General features: G+C 55.1%; 6 protein-coding genes across 6 annotated transcripts; all 6 read left to right on the forward strand.

Moving 5' to 3' along the window:
* Positions 1–5: 5 nt before the first annotated feature.
* On the forward strand, positions 6–1,703 carry J4E88_010442 (uncharacterized protein; the record flags this gene model as incomplete). The annotated part of the gene is made up of 3 exons (XM_049404034.1): positions 6–170; positions 278–1,420; positions 1,470–1,703. The coding sequence occupies 3 exons, from the start codon at positions 6–8 to the stop codon at positions 1,701–1,703; spliced, it is 1,542 nt and encodes a 513-aa protein (XP_049250259.1).
* Positions 1,704–2,395: 692 nt separating this feature from the next.
* On the forward strand, positions 2,396–3,058 carry J4E88_010443 (uncharacterized protein; the record flags this gene model as incomplete). The annotated part of the gene is made up of 2 exons (XM_049404035.1): positions 2,396–2,593; positions 2,642–3,058. The coding sequence occupies 2 exons, from the start codon at positions 2,396–2,398 to the stop codon at positions 3,056–3,058; spliced, it is 615 nt and encodes a 204-aa protein (XP_049250260.1).
* Positions 3,059–4,708: 1,650 nt separating this feature from the next.
* Positions 4,709–7,380, forward strand: J4E88_010444 (uncharacterized protein; the record flags this gene model as incomplete). Its single annotated transcript, XM_049404036.1, has 2 exons — positions 4,709–5,731; positions 5,782–7,380. The coding sequence occupies 2 exons, from the start codon at positions 4,709–4,711 to the stop codon at positions 7,378–7,380; spliced, it is 2,622 nt and encodes an 873-aa protein (XP_049250261.1).
* A 299-nt stretch (positions 7,381–7,679) lies between these two features.
* On the forward strand, positions 7,680–9,627 carry J4E88_010445 (uncharacterized protein; the record flags this gene model as incomplete). The annotated part of the gene is made up of 2 exons (XM_049404037.1): positions 7,680–7,685; positions 7,831–9,627. 2 exons carry the CDS (start codon positions 7,680–7,682, stop codon positions 9,625–9,627), a joined length of 1,803 nt encoding a protein of 600 aa, XP_049250262.1.
* Positions 9,628–10,384: 757 nt separating this feature from the next.
* J4E88_010446 (uncharacterized protein) lies at positions 10,385–11,899 on the forward strand (the record flags this gene model as incomplete). Its single annotated transcript, XM_049404038.1, has 1 exon — positions 10,385–11,899. One exon carries the CDS (start codon positions 10,385–10,387, stop codon positions 11,897–11,899), a length of 1,515 nt encoding a protein of 504 aa, XP_049250263.1.
* A 1,572-nt stretch (positions 11,900–13,471) lies between these two features.
* On the forward strand, positions 13,472–15,177 carry J4E88_010447 (uncharacterized protein; the record flags this gene model as incomplete). Its single annotated transcript, XM_049404039.1, has 3 exons — positions 13,472–13,772; positions 13,837–13,931; positions 14,008–15,177. The coding sequence occupies 3 exons, from the start codon at positions 13,472–13,474 to the stop codon at positions 15,175–15,177; spliced, it is 1,566 nt and encodes a 521-aa protein (XP_049250264.1).
* Between the last annotated feature and the right edge of the window lie 850 nt (positions 15,178–16,027).

The following is a 16,027-nucleotide window of genomic DNA, read 5'->3' on the forward strand; positions in this document are numbered from 1 at the left end:
CAAACATGGCCGACGTCGCAACTCCACCCGCCGCCCAGGCCTCGACCAACGGCGCTGCTGCCCCTCCGGCGAAGCAGCAGGTTGTCAAGCCCGACAAGCCCGACGAGGACAAGTACAAGGAGGAGCTCGCCAAGCTGGAGAAGGAGCACGCCGCCGCCCAGGAGAAGCTGGTGAGTACATGGCCCCGTGTGGTGCGCGCAGTCGCACGGCCACGAGCTGACGGGTGGCTGCATCGCACACCACCACTCAATCCGGGAAAATTACTAACGACGGCCAGAACGCGTGCAAGGCCAAGCTCGACCTCGCCAAGCCCAACAACAAGGACTCGCCCAACGCGAAGCGCCAGCAGGAGCTCAAGACGGAGCTCAACGCCATCCGCTCCACCCAGCAGGGCAACAAGTCCGGCCGCAACTCCATCTTCGAGAAGATCAAGAAGCTCGACGAGCAGCTTAAGCAGCAGCTCAACGAGCTCAAGACGGCCAAGGGCAAGTCCAACTACAAGTCGGCCGAGGATGTGGACCAGGAGATTGCCCGTCTGCAGAAGCAGGTTGACGGCGGCATGATGAAGCTCGTCGACGAGAAGAAGGCCCTGGCCGAGATCAGCGCCCTCAACAAGGCCAAGAAGAACTTCTCCGGCTTCGACTCGCAGCAGAAGAAGATCGACGACATCAAGGCCCAGATCGCCGAGCAGAAGAAGTTGCTGGACGACCCGGAGAACAAGGCCCTCTCCGAGAAGTACACCAAGCTCCAGACCGAGCTCGACGGACTCAAGGCTGAACAAGACGAGGCCTTCAAGAACCTGAGGTCGCTCCGCGAGGAGACCGACAAGGCGCGCGCAGTGCAGCAGGAGAAGTACCAGGCCCGCAAGGAGCTCAAGGACAACTACTTCCAGCAGCTCCGCGCTTTCAAGAACTACGAGTTTGAGGCGCGCAAGATCCGCAACGAGAAGAGGCGCCTCGAGCAGCTCCAGTACGTCGCCGGCAAGCGCAAGGAGACTGCCTCCAAGCGTCTCGAGGAAGCGAGCGCACCCGCCTACGGCGACGAGATCATTGCCTGCGAGGGCTTGATCCGCCACTTCGACCCCTCCGCCCTCCCTGCGAAGGAGACCACCGCCGCTAGCAAGTTCGCCGCCTCCGCCCAGCGCACCGTCGACGACTCGGGCCTCAAGGGTACCCGCATATCGAAGAAGGACACCGAGGAGGAGAGCTACATGGCCGGTACTGGTGGCAAGAAGGGAAAGAAGGGCAAGAAGGGCGGCGCCGCTGCTAGCAAGTTCAACTTGAACATTGGTATTATCGAGGAGCTCGCCAAGGTCGGCGTCGACCCCCCATCAAGCCAGGAGGAAGTCCCTGCCACCGTCGAGAAGCTCCAGGCCAAGCTTGCCCACTGGAAAGAGGACCAGGACCGCAAGACCAAGGAGGTGAGTGATTCTACATACCACTGCGAGGATGTTGCTAACAAGTTTTCAGAACATCGCCAAGGCACAGAAGGAGATTGACAAGCTTGAGGCTGAAGAAGCCGCAGAGGACGTCGCCAACGGCAGCACCGACGCCGCCCGCAAGCCCGCCCAGAAGAACCAGGCCGTCAACGGCGACGCATCCGCCGAGGCTGAGCTTGCACAGGAGAAGGACGCCGCAGCGGACGCTGCTGACGACCTCAAGAAGGCCACGATCGAGGACAAGGAGACTGCCGCCGACGCATAGAGTGCGCAGTGTCAGACAGTGTCACTAGGGGTGTTCGCCTCTTAAAATTTGGGTCATATTTCCGGGACATTGGCATGGTGTAGGATCTAGCCCACATCTTCATTTCTAGCTTGGGATCTTGGAATCGGTACATTGTCCGCTATTGTTACGAGATACCAGCATGGCATGGGGCGGGGTCACGGAGTGGAGTACGATGTGTCTCATTTAGACGCGCAGCAGACCTGAAAGGTTAATATCACCATCTCATCTTCAATGCGTCGATCAAAGTGACATGTACCACTAAGCATCTAGAACTTGGTCATTAGCTCAAAGAAGCATGACATGACGCAAGACCCTGAACTACAGACTAGACCATCCGCAACAGGAGCCGGTACCGGGTGACAGCCAAAAAGAGTTACCCCACATACATAGCGGGGTGGATGTGGTTCCCAAACGCGTGGTGGTGGTACTGATGACATCATTGGCAAAGTCCTACAAAGTCGCGCGACATTCTCAGCTCCTCTCCCACACACTACCTGCTTACCGATAACTACCCCTCCAAAGGTATGCTTTCCTCTCGTTTCCTTTCTCAGTGCATCGCAAGGACAGCGCGAAGGTCTCCTCGAACATTGTGTCTACAGAAGCTGACGCCTTCTCCCCAGCTACCGAACAACCACGCCGCTCAACGCGTATTCTCTACAACAACTATCACCATGTCTGGCTTCAGCAACACCGACACCGGCTCCAAGACGGCCGACCCTTACACGCAGAAGAACCTCGAGGAGCCCTCTCTCAAGGAGAAGTGCGAGGACCTGCTCAACTTCGTCGACAAGACCAAGTTCTGCCTCTTGACCACACAGGCCGCAGACAGCGATCTCCTGGCCTCGAGAGCCATGGCTGTCGCTGCAAAGGTACTGTACACTCAATTCATAACCAAAGACATGGCTGACGAACAACAGGAGGGCCACGGCTTCGACCTCCTCTTCCACACCAACACCGAGTCCGGTAAGACGGACGACCTCAAGGAGCACAAGTCCGTCAACGTCGGCTTCATCAACAACTCAGGCGAGTGGGCATCCATCTCCGGCCACGCCTCCATCGAGACAGACCGTGACGTCGTCCGCAAGCACTACTCACCGGCGCTCAAGGCGTGGATTGGCGATCTCGGTGACGGCAAGCACGACGGTGGCCCAGAGGACCCGCGCATTGGCATCATCCGCGTCAAGGTCAGCACTGCGCAGTACGCTGTGTCGAAGCGAACACAGATTGGCGGGCTTGTGGAGCTGGCGAAGGGTATTGCGACTGGTGAGGCGCCGAATGTTAACAAGCTGAGGCATCTTGATGAGGCCGAGATTCAGCAGTACAGATCGCAGTAGATGGACATTGGAAATCTCATGATACTCCAAGAAAGAGGAAAGAGATAGAACCATGATGACCAAGAGATAATCAAATAATAAACATGCTTCCCACCACCATGGCCTCGTTGCATAGATGTGAGCTTGTTGGAGCGTGATGAAACCCAAAATGACGTCACACAAGCGCGTTCCGTCCTGGTCCTTCCGCGTCAAACCTCGGCGCCTTGCACAACCCAAAGCATTCACCCATCAAACACCCGTCGCATTCCCACAGCAAACCTCAGCGCACCCACAATGGAAGACCCAGGTACGTCGCCCCTCCTCTCCATCCCCCACCCTCTCCAGCCACCCTCCGCCCATCCTCATCCTCATCCCTCCATCGCGCATCCCGCTAACCTCGCCCTCCCATCGCAGTCAAAGAAATACCCGCCATCGTCCACCTCCTCACGCAATCACCCCCGTCCCTCCAGCGCGCAACCATCGACAAATACTTCACACCCGACGCCGCGTTTTCGCACCCCTTTTGCCGCACATGGAGCCGACCGAATTCTAGGTGGTTGGTGGAAAGGACGTATCGCTGGTATAAGATTATGAGTCCGAGGATTGATTGTACGGTGACGAGCGTCGGTATGTCTTAGCTTGCATGGGTTGGGAGGACCAGAAAAGAGTGCAATGACTAACTGAGAGAAACAGCATTCGACGAAACAAACCTCATCCTATACGCAACCATATTCCAAATCTTCCGTATTTGGTTCATACCGTTTTACTACGCGCCTGTTCGGCTTACTACCGTTTTGCACCTGCGCAAATCTCTCTCTACCACCACCACCTCCTCCCCTTCCCAATCTCAAAAACCAAAATACCACATCTCCAAACAAGAAGACCTATACCAAGTCGACCAATGGATACGTTTCATCGCGCCAGGCGCCTGGATGCTAATCTGGCTCTGGCAGGCTTGGGCCATGGTGTTTTGCGTCGCAGGCACTGTGCTGCTTTGGCCGGTGACGTGGATGGAGGAGAATTGGGGGTGGGGGGAGGGTGTGGGTATGCAGAGTGGGACGGGGCTGGTGAAGGGGTTTCGGATGGTAGGGAAGGGGGGGAAGGAGGGCGAGGTTAGGATGGATGGGTTGGCGGAGGAGGAGGTGATGAAGAGGACGGAGTTGAGGGGGAGGATTGTGGGGTGAGCTGGGAGTGGAGGGGAGGGCAGGGGAGGGATTAGAGGTGTGTGGCATGCACGGTTGAAGGGTTGCTTGATGAGTAGTGGGCTGGGTGGATGGAGTGGAATATAATGCATTGCAACAGGTATGGGATGATTCCATGTAAACGTTATTTCGAAGAGCTGGATTAGGCCGGCACATCTATCGCAGTTGTAATGTCCACTCGTGTAATATCGGACACTACTTCTTCCATGTAGAGGCAAGAGAGGTTTTGGATCCTCAGCTGACCCCTCCGCCACTAGGCCCTGGTCTTTACTCGATAATTTTATAAAGCTCGTGGTGAGCCGACGAGAACATATTAGAATGTACGATCTATGTTGTTCAGAAGGAAAGAAAACTGGGTGCGAAATGATGATTGTCGCGTCATAGTAGGCCGGCGGGCGCTAAACGCACCACGTGAACACCCGTTTTCCTCCACGCGTCGCGTCACCCAACCCACTTCCACCAAACTACAATGTCTAACACCGACGCAACACGAAATTTCCACCACCCATACACGCCCTACGACATCCAAAATGAGTTCATGGGCGCTGTCTACACGTGTCTGGAAGAGGGCAAAGTCGGCATCTTCGAGTCGCCGACCGGAACCGGCAAATCGCTGAGCTTGATATGTGGCTCCTTGACTTGGCTACGCGATCACAAGCGACGGACGTTCGAAGAAGGGTTCACGGTAGATGCGGCGAATAGTGAGGAGCCTGCGTGGATTGTTGAACATGCGCAGAAGCAGCGGAAGCAGGAGGCGCTGAGGCGGAAACAGGATTTGAACGATCGTATTGCTAAGGTTAAAGCGAAAGAGAAGAGGGCTAAGGAACGGTATGAGAGTGGCGAGCCTAAGTATAAGAGACAGAAGACAGCGGCAGGTGATACCGAGAATGACGATGAAGCTCAGTTCGCTTTGGATGATTACGAAAGCGATGCGGAGTCTCACAAACGGGCAAGAGCCGGCGCGTTCGATGAGTCTGGACTGTCGGCAGAAACCCAGGCCTTGATGGCATCACTCGGGTACAGCGCAGATGCACCAAAAGATGACGACGGAGAGGCGCCTGACGAGACGAAGATATTCTTCTGCTCGCGAACACACTCTCAGTTGACGCAATTCTCTAGTGAGCTGGGGCGCGTGAAGATGCCGCCCGCTATTGCCCCAGACAGCGATGAGAGCAGCGGTGGCATGGAGACGCTTGTAGAAGATGTGAAGCACCTTACTCTTGGATCAAGGAAGAATCTCTGCATCAACAATAAAGTCAACAAGCTCGGTAGCGCCACGGCCATCAACGAACGATGCCTGGAGCTTCAGCAAAATAGCAAAACCGAAAGCCGATGTCCGCATATGCCGACCAAGGAAAGCGAGCCGTTGGTCAATGAGTTCCGCGACCATGCGCTTGCGAAGATTAGAGATATCGAGGACTTGGGGGTGTTGGGTAAGAAGCTGGGTGTATGTCCGTACTACGCTTCTAGACCAGCTACCAAGTACTGTGAGGTGAGTTCGCTTTTCATTCCTGCGATGTGTTCATGTACTAACAGGTTCAGATCATAACGCTACCCTACCCACTACTCCTCCAGCGCACAGCACGTGAAGCACTTGGCCTCTCCCTCAAAGACCACATCGTCATCATCGACGAAGCGCATAACTTGATGGATGCCATCGCAGGCATCTACTCCGTATCCGTGACCCTCGACCAAGTGCAACAAGCCCGTGCCCAACTCACAGCCTACCTCCAGAAGTTCCGGAACAAGCTCAAAGGGAAGAATCGCGTGTATGTTGCTCAGACAGTCCGCATCTTGGACTCTATCATCGCGTATCTACAGTCCATTGATGCCAACGCGAAATCGACAGACGGGTTGGCAGACATGGCTGCGATCATGGCGGGAAAAGGCGTTGATCAGATCAACATCTACAAGCTCAACACGTACCTCCAGGAAAGCAGACTGGCGCGCAAAGTCGACGGATACACTGTGTTCGCCGAACAAGCGGAGAGTGGAAGCGCGCAAAAGCCAGTCGCGAAGTCGGCCAAGAATGGGCCGCGACATACTGTACCAGTCTTGATGCATGTACAGGCCTTCCTCCTGTCGTTGATGAACCCATCCAGCGAAGGCCGCTTCTTCTACGCGAAGGAAGAAGTCTCAGGCACTACGCTACGGTACATGCTCTTGGACCCAACTTACCACTTCAAAGACATCGTCGAAGAAGCCAGGGCAGTCGTACTAGCTGGCGGCACCATGTCGCCGATGAGCGACTACGAGCAGCATCTGCTATCATACCTGGATCCCTCAAAGATCATGACACTATCCTGCGGCCACGTCATTCCGCCCTCGAACCTTCTCGCTGCGCCCGTCGTCCGAGCCACAAGTGGGGCCGAGTTCGACTTTACATTCGAGAACCGCAACAAAGAGAAGACGATGATCGATCTCGGCAACGCCATCTTGACATTTGCGCAACACATCCCAGACGGCGTCGTAGTCTTCTTCCCCAGCTACTCCTTCCTCGACGCTTGCATCGTCGCGTGGAAGCGCATCAAGCCCGCTTCTTCAACATCCACATCCACATTCTGGGACAGCTTCACCCGCACAAAGCCCGTCTTCCTCGAGCAGCGCAGCCAACAACCACCGTCCACGTCCAACCAGCCACCCGCAGCATCCAAAGAAGCAACCGCAAACTCCGTCCTCACAGCCTACAGCACAGCAATCGCATCCGGCTCCGGCCGCGGCGCCCTCCTCTTCGCCGTAATCGGCGGCACCCTCTCCGAAGGCATCAACTTCAGCGATGCCCTCGGCCGCGGCGTCGTTGTTGTCGGTCTCCCTTTTCCGAATCCGCATTCGGCAGAATGGAAGGCGAAGATGCAGTATATCTCCGCTAAACAAGCGAATAGCGGCGGCGGTGATGGCGATGGCAAGGCTGCTGCGCGCGAGTTCTACGAGAATGCTTGTATGCGCGCTGTTAATCAGTGTGTGGGCAGGGCGATAAGGCACAAGGGGGATTTTGCGGCGATTTTGATGCTGGATAGACGGTATGGGAGTAAGCGCATTCAAGACAAGTTGCCCAAGTGGATTAGAGGGAGTTTGACGGGCGGGTTGGGGGTGCGGGATTTGGGGGGGAGGTTGGATGGGTTTTTCGCGGGGAAGGTTTAAGCGGCTATCCAGTGCGACCGTAACAGCATAACAAAAAGATGGTTTGCGTTGCCAGACTTCATTGCGATGTGATGTCCATGATGCGTGACCGCGAAACGTCTGGCCTTGAGCATGAGTGTGATTGTGTATTGTGGGGTATTCAGCAACCAATCCGGCCTAGACCGGACGCGAGCACCGTCTCACCTTCCCGTGTTCGCGAACGCGTGTCTTCATCTCCAATCCCATCAACTCACGGCTTAGACCACTCAACTCAGGCAACACCACGCCGCCATGGACACGATACGGTTTCCGACCATGCCATGAGCGTGCGCACCGGATATAGCAGCGAAAGGCTTTGATCGCCGTGACGGGACCCAACCAAGGGATTAGGACCACCAAGCACCAAGGGTACATAAACAAAGAACACCTGATCAAACAACACTGTCCAACATGGCCTCATCCTGGCGACAGAATGGTGAAGAGCGCGGTGCATACACGACTGTTGCGCAGACCGAGACTGCAAGTGCGAACCTCACAGTACATGGCAAAGACGTCGCAAATGAAGACGCGGATGCCGTTCCCTTTGAAGCGCCTGTTCACATTGGCTCCATACCGACAGCAGAGGATCTGCTATTTCTGCCTCGCGTAGCAGACACGCTGCCATATGGCGCTTTCCTAGTCGCCGTTGTCGAGCTTTGTGAGCGCTTCGCCTACTACGGACTCTCCGGGCCCTTCCAAAACTACATCGCCAACGAATACAACGACCCCAACGGCCTACCTGGCGCTCTTGGCTTGAAGCAGAGTGGTGCGACAGCGATGACGAACTTCTTCCAATTCTGGTGCTACCTCACGCCTTTATTTGGCGCCGTTGTTGCGGACCAATATCTTGGGAAGTATGCGACGATTAAGTGGTTCAGTTTGGTGTACATGGTCGGCATCGCGATTCTCTTCATCACCAGCTTGCCGTGGGCGGTTCGAGGTGGAGCCGCATACCCTGGACTTATTGTCGCGATGCTGGTCATCGGCCTGGGTACTGGTGGCATCAAGAGCAACGTGTCGCCGTTGATCGCGGAGCAAGTGCGGTCTAACAAACCTTTTGTCAAGGACCTGCCTGGAGGAAAGCGCGTCATTGTCGATCCAGAGATTACGGTACAGAGGATCTACATGATATTCTACATGTGCATCAACGTAGGCTCAATCTCTGCGATCGCAACGACTATGTTGGAGTTGCATGTTGGCTTCTGGAGCGCTTATCTTCTACCTTTGGTCATGTTCTGCGTGGGCTATGTGGTGCTGGTGAGAGGAAGGAAGCAGTACATCATCAAGCCACCTCAAGGCGGGGTGATTGGCAACTGCTTTCGCGCCCTATACATCGCCGCAAGGAACGGCGGAGATCTTGACAAAGCGAAAGCTTCCGCTCAAGGGCACGGAAGAAGCAGGTCGAAGGTGACTTGGGATGACAAGTTTATCGACGAGTTGAAGACCGCGCTGGTCGCATGCAAAGTCTTCCTGTTCTTCCCAATCTACTGGCTTTCCTACTCGCAGATGCTGAACAACTTCGTCTCGCAAGCCGGTCAAATGGAGTTGCATGGCCTTCCCAACGACATCCTTCCCAACATCGATCCCGTCACCATCATCATCCTCATCCCAATCATGGACCGCCTCGTCTACCCGTTCATCCGCACACGACTACACATCGCATTGATGCCAATAACACGCATCTCTCTCGGTTTCCTCATGGCCGCGCTCGCCATGCTATACGCAGGCGCTCTCCAGTCAAAGATCTACGCGGCGCCACCTTGCTACTTCAGCCCATCGAACTGCGACGCGGGAAAGATCAGCGAAGGCAAGTTTAAACCAAACCAAGTCCACGTCGCATGGCAAGCCCCAGCATACGTGCTGATCGCACTGAGCGAGATCCTCGCTAGTGTTACCGGCCTGGAATTGGCATATGCGAAAGCACCCGAGAATATGAAGAGTTTCATTATGAGTCTCTTCTTGCTCACCAGCGCGGGTGGAAGCGCCTTGGGTATCTTGATTGCTCCGTTGGCAAGAGACCCGCACTTGCAGTGGTTGTACTTTGGATTGGCGTTCATTGCTGGTGTTGCGGGCGTTGTGTTCTATCGCATGTTCAAGGACGTTGATGATGGCCCTGCGGCGAAGTTGGCTGATGCTGGAGAGTACGAGTTAACTGGACGAGCGAGCGCTGACGATGATGGGTATTATAGCGATGATGCGGACCCGACTCGAGGCTCGCAGCGCGCCTGAAGTACGACAGCCTGAAGTGGACCATCCACCTGCATCCACCCCCAAGCCACGAGCCGGCCGCGCTTCCGCTCCACCATTTAGCTCCACCCTTCCGCGCATCCCGTCCTTTTCTCTCTCTTAGCTTGGATGCCTAAGCTAACATCCGTGTGGCATGCTGTCGGATCTTACTGTGCGACCAGCTGTTTCGTAGAAGCGCGATTTGAGCAGCACTACGTTTGCATTACCACAAGAGCATTTATAGAACATCATGTTCAACATGTAAGACAGATGACCTCGAGTGTTCGCCATGCAGAGAGCAGGAAAAAGCATAGCCTAAAATTGGGGCGCGCCAACTTGTTGATGTCATTGTTCATTATCTCCGAAAACCGCTTAACTGCGCCAAAACCCTTCACATTTCCACTCACATCGCGACCCTCCGACCACTCTGACCCATCAGCATTGGCTTACCTGTAGGCATGGAGTCATCACAGTTCAACTCATGGGCTACAATTCAGAAACATACAGTTTCAAAGTCAGAGCTGACGTTGGACCGACCTCTATGATTCGATGACGCTGTGGATTCATGCGGACGCTCGGTTGGCGCCCTCCGCGGAATGACGAGCTCCGAACCCTTACCAATCATGGCCTCGGCCGAACCCATTTCATCATCCGCGCATGAGTGTGGCTTGAATAGTCCTATGTATAACGCACCAAGCCGTGGGGAAAGGCTTGTTTCCACCTGTGCCTTCTCCCCATATCCCCAACCTAATCGTCCGCCATGGAGAAGCTCGAGCGATTTTTGTCGCGGCCGACAGCGAAGCCATACAAGACCGGCGACATAGAAGCCTCCGAAGAAATACACCTTAACGACGAAGGGTTGCTTGAGTTCGGCCCCAATGATATCGAGAACCCGAAGAATTGGTCCACCGCAAGAAGATGGTACATCACCGTGGTGTCGGTCACCCTAGTTGTGAACGCTACGTTCGCGTCGTCCAGCCCCTCCGGCACGCTTGAGTCACTCTCGACAGACTTGCACGTCTCCACCGAAGCTGGGGGTCTAGTTATTACCTTGTTCCTTCTGGGGTACTGCGCTGGTCCTCTGGTGTTTGCTCCGCTCTCAGAATTCTTCGGTCGCCGATACATCTTCTACGTTACCTTTACGCTCTACCTGGCCTTCAACTTCCTTTGCGCGTTCACGCCGAACTTCGGTGGGCTCCTGGTGGGACGGTTCCTGACGGGTACATTTGCAAGTGCCCCTCTCTCCAATGCACCAGGTGTACTGGCAGACATCTGGGGACCACTGGAGCGTGGAAATGCAATGGCCGCCTTCTCCATGATGACTTTCATCGGTCCATCGCTCGGACCCGTCATATCAGGCTTTCTCCAACTAAAGAAAGACTGGCGATGGTGCTTCTACGTTCTTCTCTGGCTGGGTGCCTTTACCGAGATACTCATGTTCACGATTCCGGAGACATTGCCCTCAATCGTGCTACGCAACAAAGCCAAGCGCATACGCGCCCTTAAGATCCCTGGTTATGAAGAGGTCAAGGCACCAGTCGAAGTGACGGATAGGACGCTCGCAGGCATGTTCCATGTTGCTCTCACTCGCCCGTGGAAGATCCTTATCGACCCCATCTCCTTCGCCGTCGCCATTTACCTTGCCGTCGTATACGCCCTACTATACATGCTCTTCACCATCTACCCCATCGTCTTCCAACAACACCGCGGCTGGAACTCCGGCGTCGGCGAGCTCCCGCTCATCGGCTCTGCCCTCGGTGCCGCCATCGGCGGCGCCATCATCTTCGCGAACACCGCCCGGGACAGAAAAAGAGCAGAAGCCGGCTACAAAGCCACACCCGAAGACCGTCTTCCTGTAGCCATGCTCGGCGGCGTCATGTTCCCCATCACCATGTTCTGGTTCGCGTGGTCCGCAGAGTACAATAGCGTTCATTGGGTCGTTCCCACGCTCGGCGGTGTCTTCCTCTCGACTTCTATCCTGCTCATCTTCGTCGCTTATCTCAACTACCTCACCGACACGTATCTCATGTACGCTGCGAGCGCGCTGGCAGCGAACACCGTTGTGCGCTCCGCTGCAGGCGCTGCAGCGCCTTTGTTCACACAGTACATGTTTGACGCTCTTGGTGTTGGTGGCGGTGGCTCGCTTATTGCGGGAATGGCTTGTGTGCTTGCGCCTATTCCTTTTGTGTTTTATAAGTATGGTGGCCCGATTAGGGAACGCTCGAAGTTTGCGCCTACGCCGGAGAAGGCGAGTGAGGGGAATGGGGCGAAGTAGGAGGCGAGAAGTCACGCCAGAAAAGCGAGTTGATACATCTTATAGCTGCAAATCCAATTAGGGTTCCAATGTGATCATTGCTTCCCCAGAATGAACCGAACTCGCTGCATCTGATTGTTTCGATAGTGACCCTCGTCGTTGCCAACTCGTGATACCGTCAGCAACATTTGTAGGCATACTAAATAGAGATCTTGTAGAAAGCGATATTTTGTTCCCTGACTGCGTTTCTGTGAATAGCCGACGAGGACGGCTGATGTTGGCATGCTTACATCAACGGCATCTACCGGAAGCGTTCTGTCGACCACCGCCGGGTGCTATGCTATGTCGGCTCTATTTCGCCCGATTCAAGACGTCTGTGTCGGGCCGTGGGTTTGGACCGGGAGCGCATCTCGTGGGTTGTTGTTGGCAACAGAGGACGCTCACGGGAGAGCCCGTCGTGAGATCCTCCAGAAGGACGCGACTAGAGTGCGCGTGCTGGCCTGTCGTCCTCTGTTATTGTGGCGAGGCATCTTCAGTTCGGCGATCTTTCGACTGCGTTTGTTGCAGCTGACGTCTGTGTTTCTTTGCGACAATGGGCGGCGGCGTGTTGTTGGCTTTACGTGGCCTCGCGGTTGTCCATCCCCATCTTCTAGAAGCAGACTGGACGGTTGCGCATCACGGTCAGACATACGGCGCGAGAGCTGCGTGCCTAAGGTTGAGGTTCTGCTAGTCTTGGTCTCTTGCGTGAGGAGATGGACTTCAGTTGAGGAGCACGTCCGTCATCTTCGCAAAGGCGACGCGCATCACGCTGACGCGACAAAAAAACAGTGCTGAGCCTCTAACACGACGCCGGTGTCGGGATAAGAAGAAACATGCTATATTGCCAAACAATCGTGGCATACCTAGCGTAGTAAGTAATTCAATGCCCGGATGGTGCCGGTAGGGAAGAGCCAGCGTTCAGTCAATGCGTGGATGTGGAACGCGGGGGATCTTTCCAGCGATCCTCCGTGATTGGTCGAGAACGCGTTCCCCTGATCTCAACTCGAACCCAAACACCGAAGTAAAACCACTACTTTGCCCGCCTTGAGCCTCGTTCTGTCAGCATGGTGCTTACCGGTCATTCTTTCGGAAAGTGAGTCGCTTGGTTGCGCGCGATCATGATGGTGCGCACAAGGCTGATGACGTGCGGAGACGCTGCAGCCTCGAGATGCTCGAGAATCTGCGCCTGCCAGATGGCAGCTTGAGGGGCCTGCGCGAACCAGTCTCGAGCTCTAGTTTGTGTTGAAGACGCAGTCTACTCTTCGTGCTGGGCGAAGGTTGCTGGAGGCATCGTCGTTGCGCGATAGAGGGCTGACGTCGGAGACGGCGGTATGTAAGATTACCTGGACATCCTGGATTAAGGCTTGGGGCTTGGGCGACAAACCAAGCAGACTAAGTCTCTCGACATAAGATGATAGAACTGCCTTTCTAAGGGCTCTTTTCCTTAAGTTCTTCTTCATCCGCTCGCTTCAAGAATTTGTCATCTCTCTATTTCGCCATACTCGCCCACCAACAGTCCTTACCATACCTCAGCCTCACCATCGGTTTCCAACGATGAAAAACCTATTGGTAGCGACCGTATTGACGGCCGCGACTGCTGCTGCAGCCCAGAACGCCCCATTCGTGCAATGCCTCCAAACGGCCCTCAGCAACGATACCAGCACTTGGATGCTGCCGAACGACCCAATGTTCTTGCAGGGAGATGTACACCCCTACAATCTCAACTACAACATCGTTCCGGCCGCGATTTCATTCCCAAAGACCCAGGAGCAAGTATCGGAAGTCGTGAAGTGTGCGAACGCCGCAGGAGTTGCAGTACAGGCGCGCAGCGGCGGTCATAGCTATGCGAACTATGGTAAGCCTGAACCCAGAAGGACGAGTTGTGATTAAGAACTTGCTAACACGAACGTCGTATATAGCATTGGGAGGGTTCAATGGCTCATTGGTGGTGGATATGAAGAATATGGCATCTTTCTCTTACAATGAGGGTGACCACACGGTGACTTTTGGCCCGGTAAGTGACCTCCTCACACTACACCTGTAACGAACACCGTTTGTTGCACATGCGCTGACGTGCGCATCTTTCACAGGGAAACCTTCTCGGCAACATCTCCGAGAAGCTTCTACCTCTCAAGCGGGTTATGGCATACGGTGAAGTAGCCGTCATCGGCACGGGTGGCCACTTGACCATTGGAGGTCTCGGAACGCTCAGTCGCCAGCTGGGCGTGGGAGCCGATCAAATCGTGTCAGCGCAATGTGTGCTCGCAAACGGCACCGCCGTGACAGCTAGTGCAAGCACAAACCCCGACTTGTTCTTCGCCATCCGAGGCGCCGGTTTCTCTTTCGCTATTGTCACAGAGTTCACTATGAAGACTGCACCCGCGCCGACCGAGATCACCAAGTACGCTTACACCATCGCGGCCGACGACGCAAATGCCTTCGCAAGCACATTCCAAAAATGGCAGAAGTTTGGCACGCAGAAGAATCTCGACCGCCGATTCTCCAGCACTATGACTCTCAGCCAGGGCTCGATGGTCATCAACGGCAACTTCTACGGGCCGAAGTCCGACTTCGATAAGCTGAACGCGCAGTCTATCCTTCCTGCTAATACCTCAACCGTCGTTGTGGATGTCACTGTTGGCGAACTTCCGTTCCCAGGACTCGGCGACCCAGACCTGACAGCCAGCGGCAGCTTTCCCATCCCGTTCTATGCCAAGAGTGTCAAGACGCCAAGTCACAAACTGCTGTCGGACAAAGCCATCAAATCCATGTTCTCCTACATCAATGGCACTGAGAAGGGAGCGCCCGTATGGCTCGTGATCTGGGATCTCGAAGGCGGTGCCATCGCCGATGTGCCGCAGACCGCTACCGCATACTGGCACCGCGACGCCGCCTACTTCATGCAGAGTTATGTCGTCAATCTTGGAGGACCTGTCACCGACGCGTCCAAGACGTTCTTGTCTGGCCTTAGCAGCTTAGTGCAGAAGGAGACGTGCGATGATGGCGCGTACCCAGGCTACGTCGATCCTGAGCTTTCGGACCCTCAGCGGGCCTACTGGGGCGGCAATGTGCAACGTCTACAGCAGATTAAGGCGGCGGTCGATCCTGATAATGTCTTCCGCAATCCTCAGAGTGTGCCGACTCAACACCAGGCTCAGCAGCGTCGACAGGTTTTCGTAGGGTCAGCGGTACAGTCGTACGCAGGGCAGTTTGGTCTGTTGGCTTCCTGCATTCTGTTGGCGGCAATCTTGTATATTTAATCGTACACAACCTGGAAAGTTAGGTGGAAGACTTCGTATGAGGTAGTCGTAATGCAATGCAGATTAGCAAACTTGAAGACCCTGCTGTGACCGTTGTATTTTTAGAAGTGGTGCTCCAAAGACCCAAATATATCGATTGAAGTGCGGCTGCGAGCATGCGAGGCGAAACTAATGATGCGATTCATGCGGGTTAGATGATGATTGTAAGCCTGTTGCGTTGGCGTGAAGGTGCGTGCGGCGATTCGGGCACTTGAAAAGGCACGTGCCAACATCTCAACACCTCGCCTCACCACCAACAATGGACCCGTCTCAACCTTGCCTCACCACTTGAACGATGCCCTGCGTGACAACGCATACCACCATCGCGACCAGACCGCACTCCAATCAGTGCTGCAACAAGTCTTCGCTAATCGTCGCGATGACAGCTGCGATGAGTCCATCTTGCCTGATGCCGCCGCTGCTGTGCCACGAGGCTTGACGCGTCGGATAGACGGGCAATGGCTTGACGCGCACAAGCTGCCTAGACTGTGTAATTTACATAAGCTTCCCTCATTGCGCCTGTCGCTATCGCAAAGAGGATAGGTGCAGCTTAGGATGTCTGCAAGAGCTGCCGACGACTCCATAGGCGGCAAGCCTGTTCACAGCGAACCAGTATACTTGCGACTGCGAATGCAGCCAAGAGCTGTGTATGCTGACGCAGACGAATGAGAGCCTGTACAGACCAGCCACAAATACCCCTCCGAAGCTGAACGGGCATCACGCCAGGCTGCATCATACACCGGAACCGGTGCCAGCTGGATCATAAAAGCGTCGCATCGCCTCATTTCCATTCCGCAGCGCAAGACAACCA

The sequence above is a fragment of the Alternaria novae-zelandiae genome, assembly GCF_023758075.1.
Source record: "Alternaria novae-zelandiae strain BMP 2774 chromosome Unknown scaffold_33, whole genome shotgun sequence".
NCBI classification, from domain to species: Eukaryota; Fungi; Ascomycota; class Dothideomycetes; order Pleosporales; family Pleosporaceae; genus Alternaria; species Alternaria novae-zelandiae.